This window comes from Stegodyphus dumicola, chromosome 10, assembly GCF_044657685.1.
Source record: "Stegodyphus dumicola isolate Sdum_Otavi_A_Nest chromosome 10, ASM4465768v1".
NCBI lineage: Eukaryota > Metazoa > Arthropoda > Arachnida > Araneae > Eresidae > Stegodyphus > Stegodyphus dumicola.
In genome coordinates, this window is record NC_140777.1 from 58,474,263 (window position 1) to 58,488,960 (window position 14,698).

Below are 14,698 nucleotides of genomic sequence, written 5' to 3' on the forward strand. Positions count from 1 at the left end.
AAAATATTCCGCATAGATACATCATTGATCTGACGCCTAACTGGCGAATCATTATTTATTATGCTTTCTTTTCATCACCACATGTTTATCAAAGCATGACAACTTGAGTAACGACTCATGTAGCGATGCCTAAATGACTTTTTTATGTTAGTGACTGAATAATAATGGAGTATGGTAACCTTTTATGTTGACATTACGCTTGGCGATGACTACAGATTTAAGTTAAATGAGCTAAAAATTGTTCACGAGGAAAACTTACTAAAAATTTCTTTCCATATGCTAAAAATAGATTTTGTTGATGATACTCATAGACAGAAAGATTACATTTAGGGCTATTTGAATTAAGAATAATTGATTTGTTATTCACATAAACCCAGAACCAGCGCCAGGGCTCGTATGGCCGCAAGGAGTCGCAGAATTTAGGACCCACAGAGACTGCATCAGGCAGTAAGATATCTAGCGCCGACCCTCAATAAGGGAATTTATTTATTCAGAACTCTGATAAGCCTTAAGCATGTGCAAGAAAAAGACATAATAATAATAAATAACTAATACAATTCAGGCTTAACTGCCTCAGTGCCTGATAGAAGCAAAATAAAATTTAACGGAACAACTTGTCATAAGTCGGCAAGCTCATGATGCAGAGCCAAATATGTATAGTGAAGGATAGCTAAATTTGATGATGATAGCCACTAATTTTAAAGGTTTTCGGATATCGCAGAAATTTTCCAATTAACGGATTTTGTAAAGAAATGTGGAGAAGCAGTAATAAATGAAGATGATATAAATGAAATTTTTCATTGTGATGACAATGCTTCTCAATCATCATTCAATTAATGAATAGCGAAATCTGTAGTATGGTTCTAGATCCAGAAAATACCGCTACCGATAGTAAAGAAAGTGACAGAGAAGTTACTGAAAACGAGAAAATTTAGATTGACAAGTTAGTCGAAATTTTTGAAACACCAGTTACGGGTCTTCAACAATGTAACTAATCAAGAGATTACACCTGTCTACAGAATTAAAAGGAAAGTATTAGGCACGAAAAACAGAGCAACTTAAACAACTTGCATTGAAAGAAATGTTTAATAAGGTAAACAAATAAATATTAAACTTTTTTTGTAAATTTTGATACCCTTTAGATCATTAATACTTCATTATTTCATAAATTACAATTTCATATTTTTAATTTTATAATTTCTACATACCATCTTACTAGATTTAAACTTACGATCTAATATGCGGAAAAATCCCGAATCCAGAATCACCGAAGTCCCGATGAGTCCAGATTTTGGACTTTGTAATCTATATAGAAATACCTCATTTCCTTTTCATTAGATTTGTGGGCCTTAAACACCTCCCTTTCCCTTTGAACAACCTTTCCCTTCATTAAGACAGCATTGGTAACAGTCCTTAATAGCATCTGAAATTTCCATGTGTAATTTTTGACCATTAATTTAATTTCACACTAAAACAAGTAATCAAGCAAGTGATCTGCTATATTTTCTTTCTGAAAAGCACTTTCTGGCAACTTCAGTTTTAGAAAAGATAGCATAGAAACCAGACAAAATAATAATAAAAAGTAGGGCATAAGTTACAGTCCTCACACTGCAAAGATGAATATAATAATTAATATAGTAAGATATATAACAATCTGCATATTGTAATAACATAAAATGCAAACTGGGAACAGTAATGAAAGAAAGCAAGAACACAAAAGGAATGGTTGTGGTTGCTATCTCTAAACAGCATATTGATGGGATTACTAAATTTGAATTGTTATCAGCATTTTCCATGATTTTTACTGGGTTCTCTGAGACAGATCTTCCTTAATTTTGCCTAACACTTTATAGCTAAACACAGTTGCAGAGTTTCAGCACCAGTCTTTGATATATAGGCAACAATAATCATAATAAAGAACTAATGGCTTTTTGCAAATTGACAGAAGAGAGATGTATGAATAATAAAAATATTAATTAGCTATTCCACAGCGCATGCATATACGCTGCGTAGAAAGGATTTGTAATACACAATGAATTTTTTAGATTCACTAGCTGTCAATTTTCAACTTCTCTATAATAACAGTCACTAGAAAAGGTTTACCAAATGCCCAGTATTTGGAGGGCACATTTTGCTTTTTCAATTATAAATTTCTTAAATGCATAAAATATCCAACTATTATCCTAGTGTAATTAATTTAATTAAAACATACAAATAAGCAGGAATTAAGATTAATCAGCTTTAATCTCTAAACATGATAACACAAATATAGAGTAGATCAAAGTAAAATCAAATTTGGTAGAGGAATCCGAATTTCCTTTGTAGTTTATTATTTCTTGACAATTGTTCTCTTTATAGTGTTCACAACTTACAGTTGGTTTAATGATGCTTTACAAGGCAATAACCTGAAATTTTTCTGTGAAAGAAATGAAAATGGAATAAAGACTGAATCTGTCACGTATTTCATTCAAATATAAAGGTGGCAGTAATTGGAGCTGCCATATCATTAGTAACAATACATGCATATAAAAAAAATCTTTTGCTGAACGTTCAAATGTCAATTCATTTCTTCCAGAATTTTCACAAATAATTCAGTACCTCCAATAATTCCACATGCATATATCCAATAAAAGTGCTAACTGACAAAATTTTGAGTACATCATCTGGAAGCAATGTGAAGCACCTCACACATTACTTTAGAGACAGCATCATTACAGCTAAATATTAATGCAGTACATTTATATTTGAAGAAAGCAAAAATATTGAGAATTCTTATGATTAATTATTTCTGAACTCAGCCCAGAGTGTTCCTTGGAGTAATTTTCTGGTCACACTGTCTGAAGCTAAAAGTTGACTGGATAAAGGAAAGTTAACAAACTCATGAAATTTACAAATCATAATAACAGGAAAGCAGTTCCAAAACATAACTGATAAAATAAAGTATGGATCTTCTATAATAGACACCACTTAACAAGATTATTCAGATACTTTTAATGGATTAGCAAAGTCCTGCTGCCAGTTTTATGAAGATCAACTGTATTAATTAGAATTAGAAAATAGCAAAGTGGAATTCTAGACGACCTTGCTTTTCCATGCCAAAATATCTGAAAAATTCAAGTATCAATGACAGAAGATATCTGCAAGTCATTTCCTGAAAGAAACCCTAGAATACAGTCTAATCCAGATGCCCATAATACGGAATGATCTATAATCCAAACCTCAAAGCTACAAACTTTCTGCACACGCCTTTACACATGCACATACGCATTTACGCATGCATGCTTAATGTATAACAGACGGTATAAGCTAGGCTAAAATTATCTAATTATCTATTTCAGTTAATGTTGAAGATTGCGTTGTTCCTTAATCTTCTAATTGGATCCGGCTTATTATTTTTTGCAGACTGTTAGAGCAATTTTATAAAAAGTAAGCTTGAACTTTCGATTATGTTAAAAAGAGTTTCCGATTCTGGAGCTGCCAAAGGATCACAAAGCGAAAGCATGTTTTGACGCTTCCAATAGTCCAGAAAGTGACAGAGAGGTTATTGAAAACGAAAAAATTTTTATTGGCAAGTTAGTCGGTATTCTCGATACACCAATTACAGGACTTGAACAGTGGAAGAAATTATGTCTGTTTATAGAATTAAAGAGAAAGTATTAGCACAAAATGCGAAGCAACTTAAACAACTTACTTTACGTAAACAATTTTTGAAAGAAATGTTTAATAAAGTAAACAAATAAATATTAAGCTTTTTTTTTTTTTTTTTTGTAAATTTTGATACCCTTTAGATCATAATCGCTCTTTATTTCATAAATTAGGCTTTCATATTAATTATATTAACTCAGTTAAATTTTACTGATATTTTGAAGAATATTTACAAACATCTATGCCTTCTAGGTGATTCGAAGGAAGGCCCTTTGGTAGAACAGTCAGCATTGCTAACAATTATCCTGATTGGGCAACCGGAGAAACTTTGTTTGCTCTAACGGGAAGTTTGACCGCTCATCTAATTTTGAATAGTCTAAAAGGTTTAATCTCTGAATGATATACAGTACAAAGTCTTTAATCTGAACTCCTCGGGATATCGGCGATTCCGGATTATAGATCATCAATTTAAATCTGGTATGAAACCATAATTTATGAAATAAAGAGCAATTATGATCTAAAGGGTATCAAAATTTACAAAAAAAAAGGCTTAATATTTATTTGTTTACTTTATTAAACATTTCTTTCAATGTAAGTTGTTTAAATTGCTTTGTTTTATGTGCTAATACTTTCTCTTTAATTCTATAACCAGACATAATTTTTTGTTTAGTTACACAGTTCCGCTGTTCAAGTCTTGTAATTGCTGTGCTGAGAATACCAACTTGTCAATAGAAACTTTTTCATTTTCACTTACCTCTCTGTCACTTTCTTCATGGTTTTATCCATTTTTTGCAGCAATTCCACTTTTTGTTTGATGCACATCGAAACATGCTTTCGCTTTGTAGATCCTTCGGCAGCTCCAGAATCAGAAACTCTTTTTGACATAATCGAAAGTTCAAGCTTACTTTTTATAAAATTGTTCTAAAATCTGCAAAAAATAATAAGCCAGATCTAATTAGGCATTAAGGAACAACGCAATCTGCATTCCTTAATGCAATTAAGATTAAGGAACAACGCAATCTGCAACATTAACTGAAATAGATAATTTTAGCCTAGCTTACACCGTCCATTAATGCATGCGCAGAAAGTTAGTTGCTTTGAGGTCCTGATTATAGATCATTCTGGATTATGGAAATACAGATTAAAGACTTTGAACTGTATTTGTTCTAAAAATTTGTTTTGATTTTACTGATTTACAATTACAGAGTATACATTTCACAAATCTGAAAATTCCGGATTCCGGAGACCTTTTAAACTAACTTCACCATCTTATATTTTTGTGATTTTTCCAATAAAATGGATCTAAATACATGGAATAATAATTGAGTTCATTTATTAAATTATGTACATTTTTAGTACAGTAAATGTTTGACTATCCAGCATTCAACTAAGTGGAAGAAAGTTAAAGTAACTGGAATATTTTAAAATTTTAGAAACTCCCCCCTGAAAAATTAAGTAAATTAAGAGTTTTTTAAAGCCATTATAGACCTCATAGCACTATTAATAGCTATATATTGTCACCCAATAGTGTGATTTAGTGCCAATAATGGATAAACAAAATATCACAACACAAACACAAAAAGCTCATTTTGGTTGAATGCTTACTTTATTAGTTCTCAATACAAAGGTTTAATTTTTCTAGAGAATAAAAGTTGTTTTCTTTTTCCTGACACTATGGGAAAAATTATTAATACTTAGGATGGTATGAAGTGATATATTACAAAATTAGGGCATCAAAAAAAAAAAAGGATGCCTTGCTTTGAAAACAGATACAACTTTAGTGATGTAATGCGAAAAATTACAAGTAATTTAAGTTCTTTTTATACGCTATAGCAGTAATTTGCATTTCTTTATCTAACTAAATAAAAAAATGACCTGCTCATTTAAACTTCTGCCAGAATGATTTGTGACATCTGTCAACTTTCTCGTTCTCCAGTTTCATAATCGTATTAGGGGCCACCAGCGGCCGAGCAGTAAAGTCGCTGAACACTGGTAGTTCGGTCCAAGGTTCAAATCCCGCAAATGGGGTGGCTGCATAGGCGTTTTCATCATGTGTAACGTGTATACAAGCCAGTTTCCCTTACAAAATCCTCCACGAAGGCATGCCTCCCCTTAGGCAGATAGCCCTGCTAATCTTTGGAATATGGTCACAGGTAGTTTGGCGACATTTTGGTAAGGCGATAAATGTTACTAGCTAGGACTTTAGCAGTGTTCATGGATATAGTCAAGAGTGTGCGCAATGCCATTTTTGTGCAATTCTGGGATTTTTTTTAAGTGAAAATAGTTCGACGTGTACATGGATGAAACCGTGTATGTGCAATTCGTAAAAAAGCGGCAAGTTGTGGGCGATTCTGCGCTTTGTCCCAATTTCGCACCTAATCTTCATCATGATTAAGCACATTTGTTCCATAAAAGTTCTAGCATAAGCGTAATTCGGCTAGCAGAATGTTGGAAATGCTGAGCAAAAAAAAAAAAAAATGCCTTTACTTCGTGAAAACAAAATGGCGTCCAAACAAAAACTAGCAGGTTGCTCTAGCAGGGTTGGTCGCCAAGTTTTCATATCTAAAGATTAACCGATAGCCCTTGTGTGCTTTGCCATAATTAAATAAACCAAACCATAATTGTATTAGATATTTTACTTCCATATTTAAGACTCACAAAGTACATCAGCTTTCATGTCTGAAATCTTTTTTTTTTTAATCTTATATAATTTTAAATGTGCACTTTTAATATTCAGCTGGTTACAAACATAATTGTTTTTAGAAGGGACACTTTTCCCACTCATCTGGCATTCCACTGACAATAATTTACAGATGGCACATGCACACAATAGTTACTTTTCCATTATGCACACAAATCCCAAAATGTATGGCAGTTGCATAACAGAAAATTACTGGATTTTTTTTAAGGGAACTTCATTTCTTATAAGCTCAGCTATCCAGAAATGGACATTTACCAGACTTAAGAGGTAGTTATGAATTTACTTTTCTACTATGGCATTTTCTGAAGCAGTATTTATTACCTCTTACCAATGTCACAAGAGTTCAGTTCGGGCAACTATAAAGTGCAGTATTTGTGATGTGCAAACCGAGTCCGGGAAGAACAAAAATTAGTGTTTCCATTTTGTGAAGCTTGAACTAAGTTTATTTTTGCTTTAGGTTATTCACTTAAGACTTAATTCACTATTTTCATAATTGCATTATTGGTAATACTTTTACACTGATTTCAGTCGGGAGAAGGCATGGGTGTGTTCAGCTGCTCAATCTAAATATCAACATGTTAAGAATGAGAGTTTTGCTTTCACACATTTACTTTTTGTTGTTTTTCTGTGAATTTTATAATAAAAGGTTTCATTTCTTCCGATGTCTGAGTCTGACATCAAAGATGAGTATAGTTTAGGTTCGGGGAAAGTGCAGGATCGCCCACTGCTTGGCGGGTTTTTAAGAATTGCACAAACTCTATACATGTACACATCGACCTATTTTCACTTAAAAAAAAAAATCCCAGAATTGCACAAAAATGGCATTGTGCACTCTCTTTATTCATGTACACATCGACCAATTTTTCACCTAAAAAGTCAAAGAAAATTGACAAAAATCCAAATCTTCTCACTCTTGTAAAAAAGTGTCAAACAAATAAGTGGGCAATTCTGCACTTTACACTCAGGTTCTTCAGGATCGAATACAGATTTTTCTACCAATAAATATACAGAAAGTCAGGATGATAATGATATTTCTCTGTGTAGATATTAGAAGCTATTACGTTTTGATAACCTTCCTCCTGCCTCTCCAAAGTTTCCACTTCGGTCTACACAAGCAGGTGCAATAGTTGATACCCCAAACGATGTATAGCTTCAACCTTTATATCAGCTAACGCAATTAAAATTTTATTTTTTTACTAAATAACTATTTTCTAACTTTTATATTGATATAAAGAACTAAATTAAACAGCAAAAAAAAAAAAAAAAAATTCCATTTTTGGTGCGTTTTTCTGAAATATACAACACTTATGAGGTTAAGCAACTGTTCCATACAATGTAATATACAAAACGATTATCTGTTTGCAGAAATTATACTTTTGGAGTATCCAAAATCAATTTCAACACAAAACAACAAATTGCATTTTAAAATGCATCTGGACTACAGACACTAGAAATAATACAAATTTTATTTTGCAAGTCTTACCTCACCACAAAAATTACATAATAAGCATGCCATATAACTAATTTAAAGAACAGCAGGGTTTGATCCTAGTATCCGGTGCACACGGGATTTGGCTACTTTTGGCGAATTTATGATGAGCAATAAAAAGGGACATATACGATGAGTAGTAAACGGGTCATTCAAAGAATATATATAGTTATACACAGTGTATACTCAGTATATAGTGTATAGTTATATACATAGACGTTGTTTGAGTATGTATATAGTGTATAGTACATAGACGTTGTTTGGGTCATTTTTGGTATTGGCGATAATTTTCAAAATAGCGCAAGGCTGCACCGTATACTAGGATTTTACTAAAAGCAGATCCATATCACAAGGCTAACAGAAATCAACTATTATCTAAAAAAGGCAATTGCCGAGATACGAAGATTGCGCAATAGTACTTGAATGCACTAAATGCTCTACATATATCTTTCAAAATTACAGCAATACAGGTTCATTGTATCACATTTATATTTCCTATATTTTATAACTAACTGCTTCCGAAAATACACGAAATTGTATACATAAAGAATTCACATTAATAAATTTGCAAGCGGGTGGGGTGCGAATTGTGTTCACATCGTTGGTTATAACTTTTTTATTTCGTTTACACATAACAAAGCATTAAACACCGAAAACTCTAAAGAGAAAACTGTTTAAAGGTAATAAAATAAGAAAATTATTTCAACAGAAAATTCTTAAAAGTTCAATGAAATGTATTTATGTTCTATGACAGCCCGGCTATTACCGGTACACATGTCAATACTTTTATGCGTAATAAACAAAATAAACAGCGATCTATTCCATACTTCAACCTCAGATCTAAATTATGGAATAACATACTAAATTTTAATAATTGCAACACAGATTATAACAGATATTTTTACCATTGTCATTATTTACTCTGCGGCAACAATTCACAATCACAAGGAAAACAACAGCTAAACTTTGCTGGAGTTGAGTTGCACAGAAGTGACTCTGGAGATGAAAGGGAAATTTTGACGGGCGGCTAAAACAAAGAAAGTCTATGGCTAAAATCCGCCGGGAAGTGAAGAAATTCAATTAATCAGAATAAGCCATCGCCGGAGACTGTTTTTTTGGATTTATTTTCCGCTCATAATCCTCTTTTCGTATCTTTTGATGACTTCTTTTTCACATCAGTTTATAATAATTTGCTAACTTTTATTTCTATAAAAGACACCGGAGTGAATACGGAAAATTCGGTGGATTCTCGCGTTAAATTTGTAATAAAACTTCTAGCCTGTCCCCGCCAAAAAAAAGGTGTACAGTGTTGTATTGCAAAAATTGTATGCTAAATTGGATATTTCACTTTGTTTTGTAGCACTGAAAATTACAGAGAGAATTTATTTTTTGATCACCAAGTAAAATATGCACATGAGAAAAGCTTTCTCCAGTTGTCCTGTGCAAAAGATGTATTGCTTTTTCATTTTTAGGTACCCAAATTTAGCCAACAAAGCCACATGCTTATATATATATATATATATTCGAATATTCCTAAATACTAACAAATTATAATTTAATTGAACTTTTTCTAAAATGCATTGCATTTTTGTATTGTTTTTTTAAGAAATGTAACACGTTGAATAAATTGATAGTAAAAGTCTCAAATATATTGCATTTTTGAAAAGATTAATATGAAATTTGGGGAAAGTGCAGAATCGTCCACTGCTTGGCGCGTTTTTACGAATTGCACTAATTCGGTATCCATGTGCACATCAACCTATGTTCACTTTAAAAAAAATGCCAGAATTGCACAAAAAATGGCATTGCGCACTCCCTTGACTTTATGCATGTACACATTGATCTATTTTCACTTAAAAAGTCAAAGAAAATTGACAAAAATCCAATTCTTCTTACTCTTGTAAAAAGCGCCAAACAAACACCAAATAAAGAAGTGGGCGATTCTGCACACTTTTGCCTGAAATTTTATTAAATTGCTTTGTTTATCTAATAAAATCTGGAATTCTTTCCCAATTTCAACACATAAGAAATGTAAAATGCTCAAAAAAAAAAAAAAATGGGACAGTGCTATATCTCCCGTTCTACTGGGCCGATCGACAAAATTCAAACTGCGTTTGTCATGTCTCGAAAGCGCGACTTAGGATATATATTAGATTTATATATAGCACTATTCTAACATAGGTATTTTGACACAAAATCGGACTTTTTCTGAAATAACATACCAATTTGTTTCCATATTTGGATTCTACCACCCAAATTATGCCAGAATACCAAGTTTTGTAAAAATCGTACGAGTAGTTTTTAAAATATTAGCTCTCAAAATTTTAGCTCCTCAATGTTAATTGAATTTGGCAAATATTTATTAATATCTCTTTTTTTATTAAACTTTTTTGATTTTTTCTCTCACATTTCGAAATTTACGTTCATTCCAATTAAAATTTATCCATTTTTTGTGTTTATTTTTTAATTTTCTATTTTTAAATAATTTTTATAAATTTTTCGAAAAAAATTTTGAATTATAACCTATAAAATTTTTACCATCATCTTAAAGTAGGTGTATTTTTAAGCATATCTGCAAAAAATTAGACTTTTTATTCAAAATTTTCTAAGATATACACGAATTTACATATTTTCGAGGTTTGAAATTTGCCATCTTTTTTTTTTTTTTTTTTTTTTTTTTTTTTTGAGCGATAATAACGCCAAATGTGGTCTATGGATTTTTGAATTGCCACAGCTATTTTTAACGTTAAACTTCAAGTAAAATTTTACGGAGAATTAATTATACGACATTTTTTCCCTCAATGATGCGTAATAAATATTTTTTAATACAATGTAATAAACTATTTTTTTTTTAAATTATAGATGATATTATTCAAATTTTTGACTATTTCTCTCTATCTTCTTTTTTTTTTTTTTTTTTTTATATATAAATAACAGTAAATTTTTGTAAGAGTGAATTTTTACCTTCGGCGTTTTATCGTCTGCTACTTTACTTCGTTTAAATCGAATTGTCTAAAACTGAGAATTTTCGTTTGATGTTTATTTGAATTTTATGACATTAACTGCACAATTTATTTCTAAACAAACTGTTGCTTTTGAAGTGGCTGAAAGAGCGACTGATACTATCATTCATATTTTTAAAGCACAGTATATTTTTATAGAAACATAAGATTTAGAATAATCATTTTTATAAAAGTCAAATTATGATATAAACATACAACCCTCTAGAGCAAGGATGTCAAACTCGCAGCCCACAACAAATATATTTGCGGCCCGGCCAATATATCGGCAAATAGTAATATATAATAATAAAATAACATATCGACGAAGAAAAAAATGAAATGTTTACTGCTAAGTAATTAACGATATTTTATTCAGAGTTGTTAGATTACTCACAGCGAGCTGACACACACACTACTTAAATTACAAATGCGTGTGAGCAGTTTGCGTTCAGCTACCTTCGGCTTTTGGGGGACACGTGCACTCAGAACTTGTACGCATCCCCCGATAGCGGAACTAGTTCTTTGGGAAAAACAACTTTAAAATGAAGATTTGACGCACTTCCCGACGTGCAGCATGGACAAATCAAGTTTAGATGATACTTGTTCGTATCAAAAATACGCAGAAAAAATTGCAAATTTAACAACCGAATTTGAAACGAGGTTTAATGATTTTAGTTCCCTCGAAGACAATTTTTTTTTTTTTTTTTTTTTTTGTTTGTTTTCTTCGAATTTCTCAATAAGTATTGACTCAGTACCTAGCCATATGCAAATGGAGGTGATCGAGATTCAATGCAACTCAAATTTGAAAGCAAAATTTATTGAAGTGGGCGTGCCTGAATTTTACAAATATTTACCAGCCAGGTTTGAAAATACTCGAAAATTCGCATATGAAATTATTTCCATGTTTGGTAGCACTTATCGGTGCGAGCAGTTATTTTCAGTCATGAAAAGTAATAAGTCTCCTTTTAGAAACCGTATTAATGATGCTCACCTTGGGTCAGCGTTGAAAGTTATCACTGCAAACAAAATTTCTCCCGAAATAGGAAAGATAATAGCAGAGAAGAGATGTCAAGTATCAGGACGTAAACATTAAATTTTTCTTGTTCTTTTCTATATAAATATATATTAATGTTTATTATTGTATTATTCGAAATAAATCTACGTTTCTATGAATATTGATTTTTTTTTTTTTTTTTTTTTTTTTTTTTTTTTTTTCCGGCCCGCCTAAAGTTAAACCTTGTTTGTTTGGCCCAAGTGTACCTATGAGTTTGACATCCCTGCTCTAGAGACTGTATTAATGGAAGTTCAATGGTTATGTAGAAATGATCTGTAGCTACTTAATGGCTGGATAAGTCAGCAGATTCTGTGGACAAGTAAGAATAATTATATAAAAGACACCCAAAATTCTGAATTCAATTAACAACGAGGATACGATGTTTCTTAAATAAATTTAAGAAGTTTTAAAACATAAAAAATCAACTCATTTTTATCCTAAAATGTATTTTTGTGCGTAGCGTATGTTCATTATATCCTTAAAATTCTAATTTAGAATGTAATTGTCAAGAACTGAATCCTAATCATCAGTAATATAATAAGTAATTATTACGGTTAAATAAATCCTTCTTATAAAGTAATTGCAAATATTTCAAAAAACTTCTGAATGCAAATATTGTTCTGTGCAAATATTTTTAATTTTAAATAAATCAAGATTGCACACGATATTATTTATTTGCACTTCAATTCTTACCGTCAGTTCTAGTAGATGTTACAAATCAATTATGTGTAATTAAGGATTGGATTAGATTATTAGATTATTTAATTATGGCAAAGCACACGAGGGCTATCTGCCTAAAGGGAAGGATGCCTTCGTGGTGGACTTTCTAAGGGAAACTGGCTCGTATACACGTTACACATGGGGAAAACCACGAAAACACCCATGCGGCCAGCCCGTTCGCGGCATTCGAACCTCGGACCGAACTACCAGTGTTTAGCGTCTTTACCGCTCGGCCGCTGATGGGCTATTTAATTAAGGAATGACCATCTAAGTTTAGAAACAGCGTACCGTAACAGCAATTCAATTATTGGCGCCGTATCTTTCATGTTACTTTCGATTGGCAAGCTACATGATTTTTAATGAGTATTTGGGTTTTTTCTAGTAACTTCACTTGGAAATTGCGCTTAAACTTGGTTAATTGGTTATTTGAACGTAGAAGGAACATGGGAGCTATTTGATTAAGATTCTTTCATAGAGAACCTTTGTAAGGAGAACATAGAAAACTATGAAAACCAACCATGCAAGCCTGGGTTAGACGTTGCAACAAACAATTAGTATTTAACAATCTTCAAATGCCAGGCAACTGATGAGGCTCCAAGTAAATCTCCAATTTAATATTTTATTTGTAAATATTTAAAAAATATTGTTGTATTCTTAGACACAAAAAGCAGAATTTAAGTTTTGTTAATTCGTTAGTTAACTACCAAGCCGTAGTGCAAATGAATATTCAATTCCTTTGCAATAATTGTATTCACTTAATATTCTTGGAATATGAGCTAAAGAAGGAATGTTCTCGCAAGATTAAAGAAGTGTTTAAATCCAGTGATATTAGGTTTGTCTTACAAGCTCAGGATCAAAACGATTCTGCAATTGCCGAGTAGTTGACTTGTAAATGGCTCTGAATTAAGCAGATGACTTTAATCTTACGTTATTCAGTCAGAAAACGTATTCCAAATGTTTTGTATTGCATGACAATGCATCTTTTCATTATTCAATAACCAGTCGGAGAACCGCTTGTGTTCCTAAAATAAGTATGTGTACTTGATCGTCCTGCATGTTTTTCAAATTTGTCTTCTTGTGATTTTTTTCTTTCACAAAAACTAAAGTTGCCTCTCAAAGGAAAGTTTTTTTATATTGAAGAGACAAAATGAGTATGACATCTACTTTTAGAGGCATGTCAAAAACAGACAAGCCTTCTCTTCCATTACATGTTGTGCAGTCAGACAAAAAGTTGCATCAGCGTAAATTCTATAATCTATTTTTATTACACTCTGATTACTTTACTAACATACAGTGAATATATACTAAATCTTTTACTTCAGCTTAAGTAATTCAGAATTCTTGACGGCATTGTTGTCAGAACTAGGACTTAGAAATAAGTCAAATTAAATATTTCGATAACCCAATAAATTCAAGGTCGAAGTTTCAATATTTGATTTTCGGAGGGAGGGGAAATTTTTTCAGTTTTGGTCCATTACCCTAAGTATATTTGCTTTATTTTTCCATAAAAGCAAAAAATTTACGCATGGTATACATATAACGCATAGCTTCAAATTAAAATTTAATAATAAACAGAGTAGTTATAATTAAAGTTCCACATTGAAACGGTCATAAAAGGAAAACTACTGGATCAAATTTTATCAAATTTGGTAATCGTGTAAAGGAGGTCATGGGAATTTATTTTCCGCGAAAAAAGGAAGTTCGAAACCTCACTACCAGGGCAAAATGGCGCTGTATACAATATTGTTAAACGAAATATGGGTCGGAATCTAACTTAACCTTTTGTTACACGAGTTTAATATGTTTTATACCCTTAAGAAACTTTGAATTAAGCAATATATCATTTAAAGGCGTTAAATTCGATAAACATCGAGTGCGCCATCCGTGTAAGTGAGAAATTCGTCCGTGAAAACCACGAATTAGCGATTAGAAAATGTGAGAACGCAAATCACTCGCACAAGTGCGTACTATCTGGAAATCGCTTTCTGACAGATCGCTAAATTGTAATTTTTGAACCCTGAATTCGGCCCTAAAACATGAAGACACTGATTCAAAACGCTTTTAATCGATTTGGGCGAAAGAAGTCC

At 31.9% G+C, this 14,698-nt stretch overlaps 1 protein-coding gene across 1 annotated transcript in view; it reads right to left on the reverse strand.

Annotated features, from left to right (window-relative positions):
- The window catches only part of CCT7 (chaperonin containing TCP1 subunit 7), a 69,975-nt gene extending 61,094 nt beyond the window's left edge, over positions 1–8,881 (reverse strand). Inside the window, exon 1 of the mRNA XM_035352888.2 lies at positions 8,741–8,881. Coding sequence (XP_035208779.1) covers positions 8,741–8,749 — 9 coding nt within the window. The 5' untranslated portion in view covers positions 8,750–8,881. The remainder of the gene's footprint in view (positions 1–8,740) is intronic.
- Between the last annotated feature and the right edge of the window lie 5,817 nt (positions 8,882–14,698).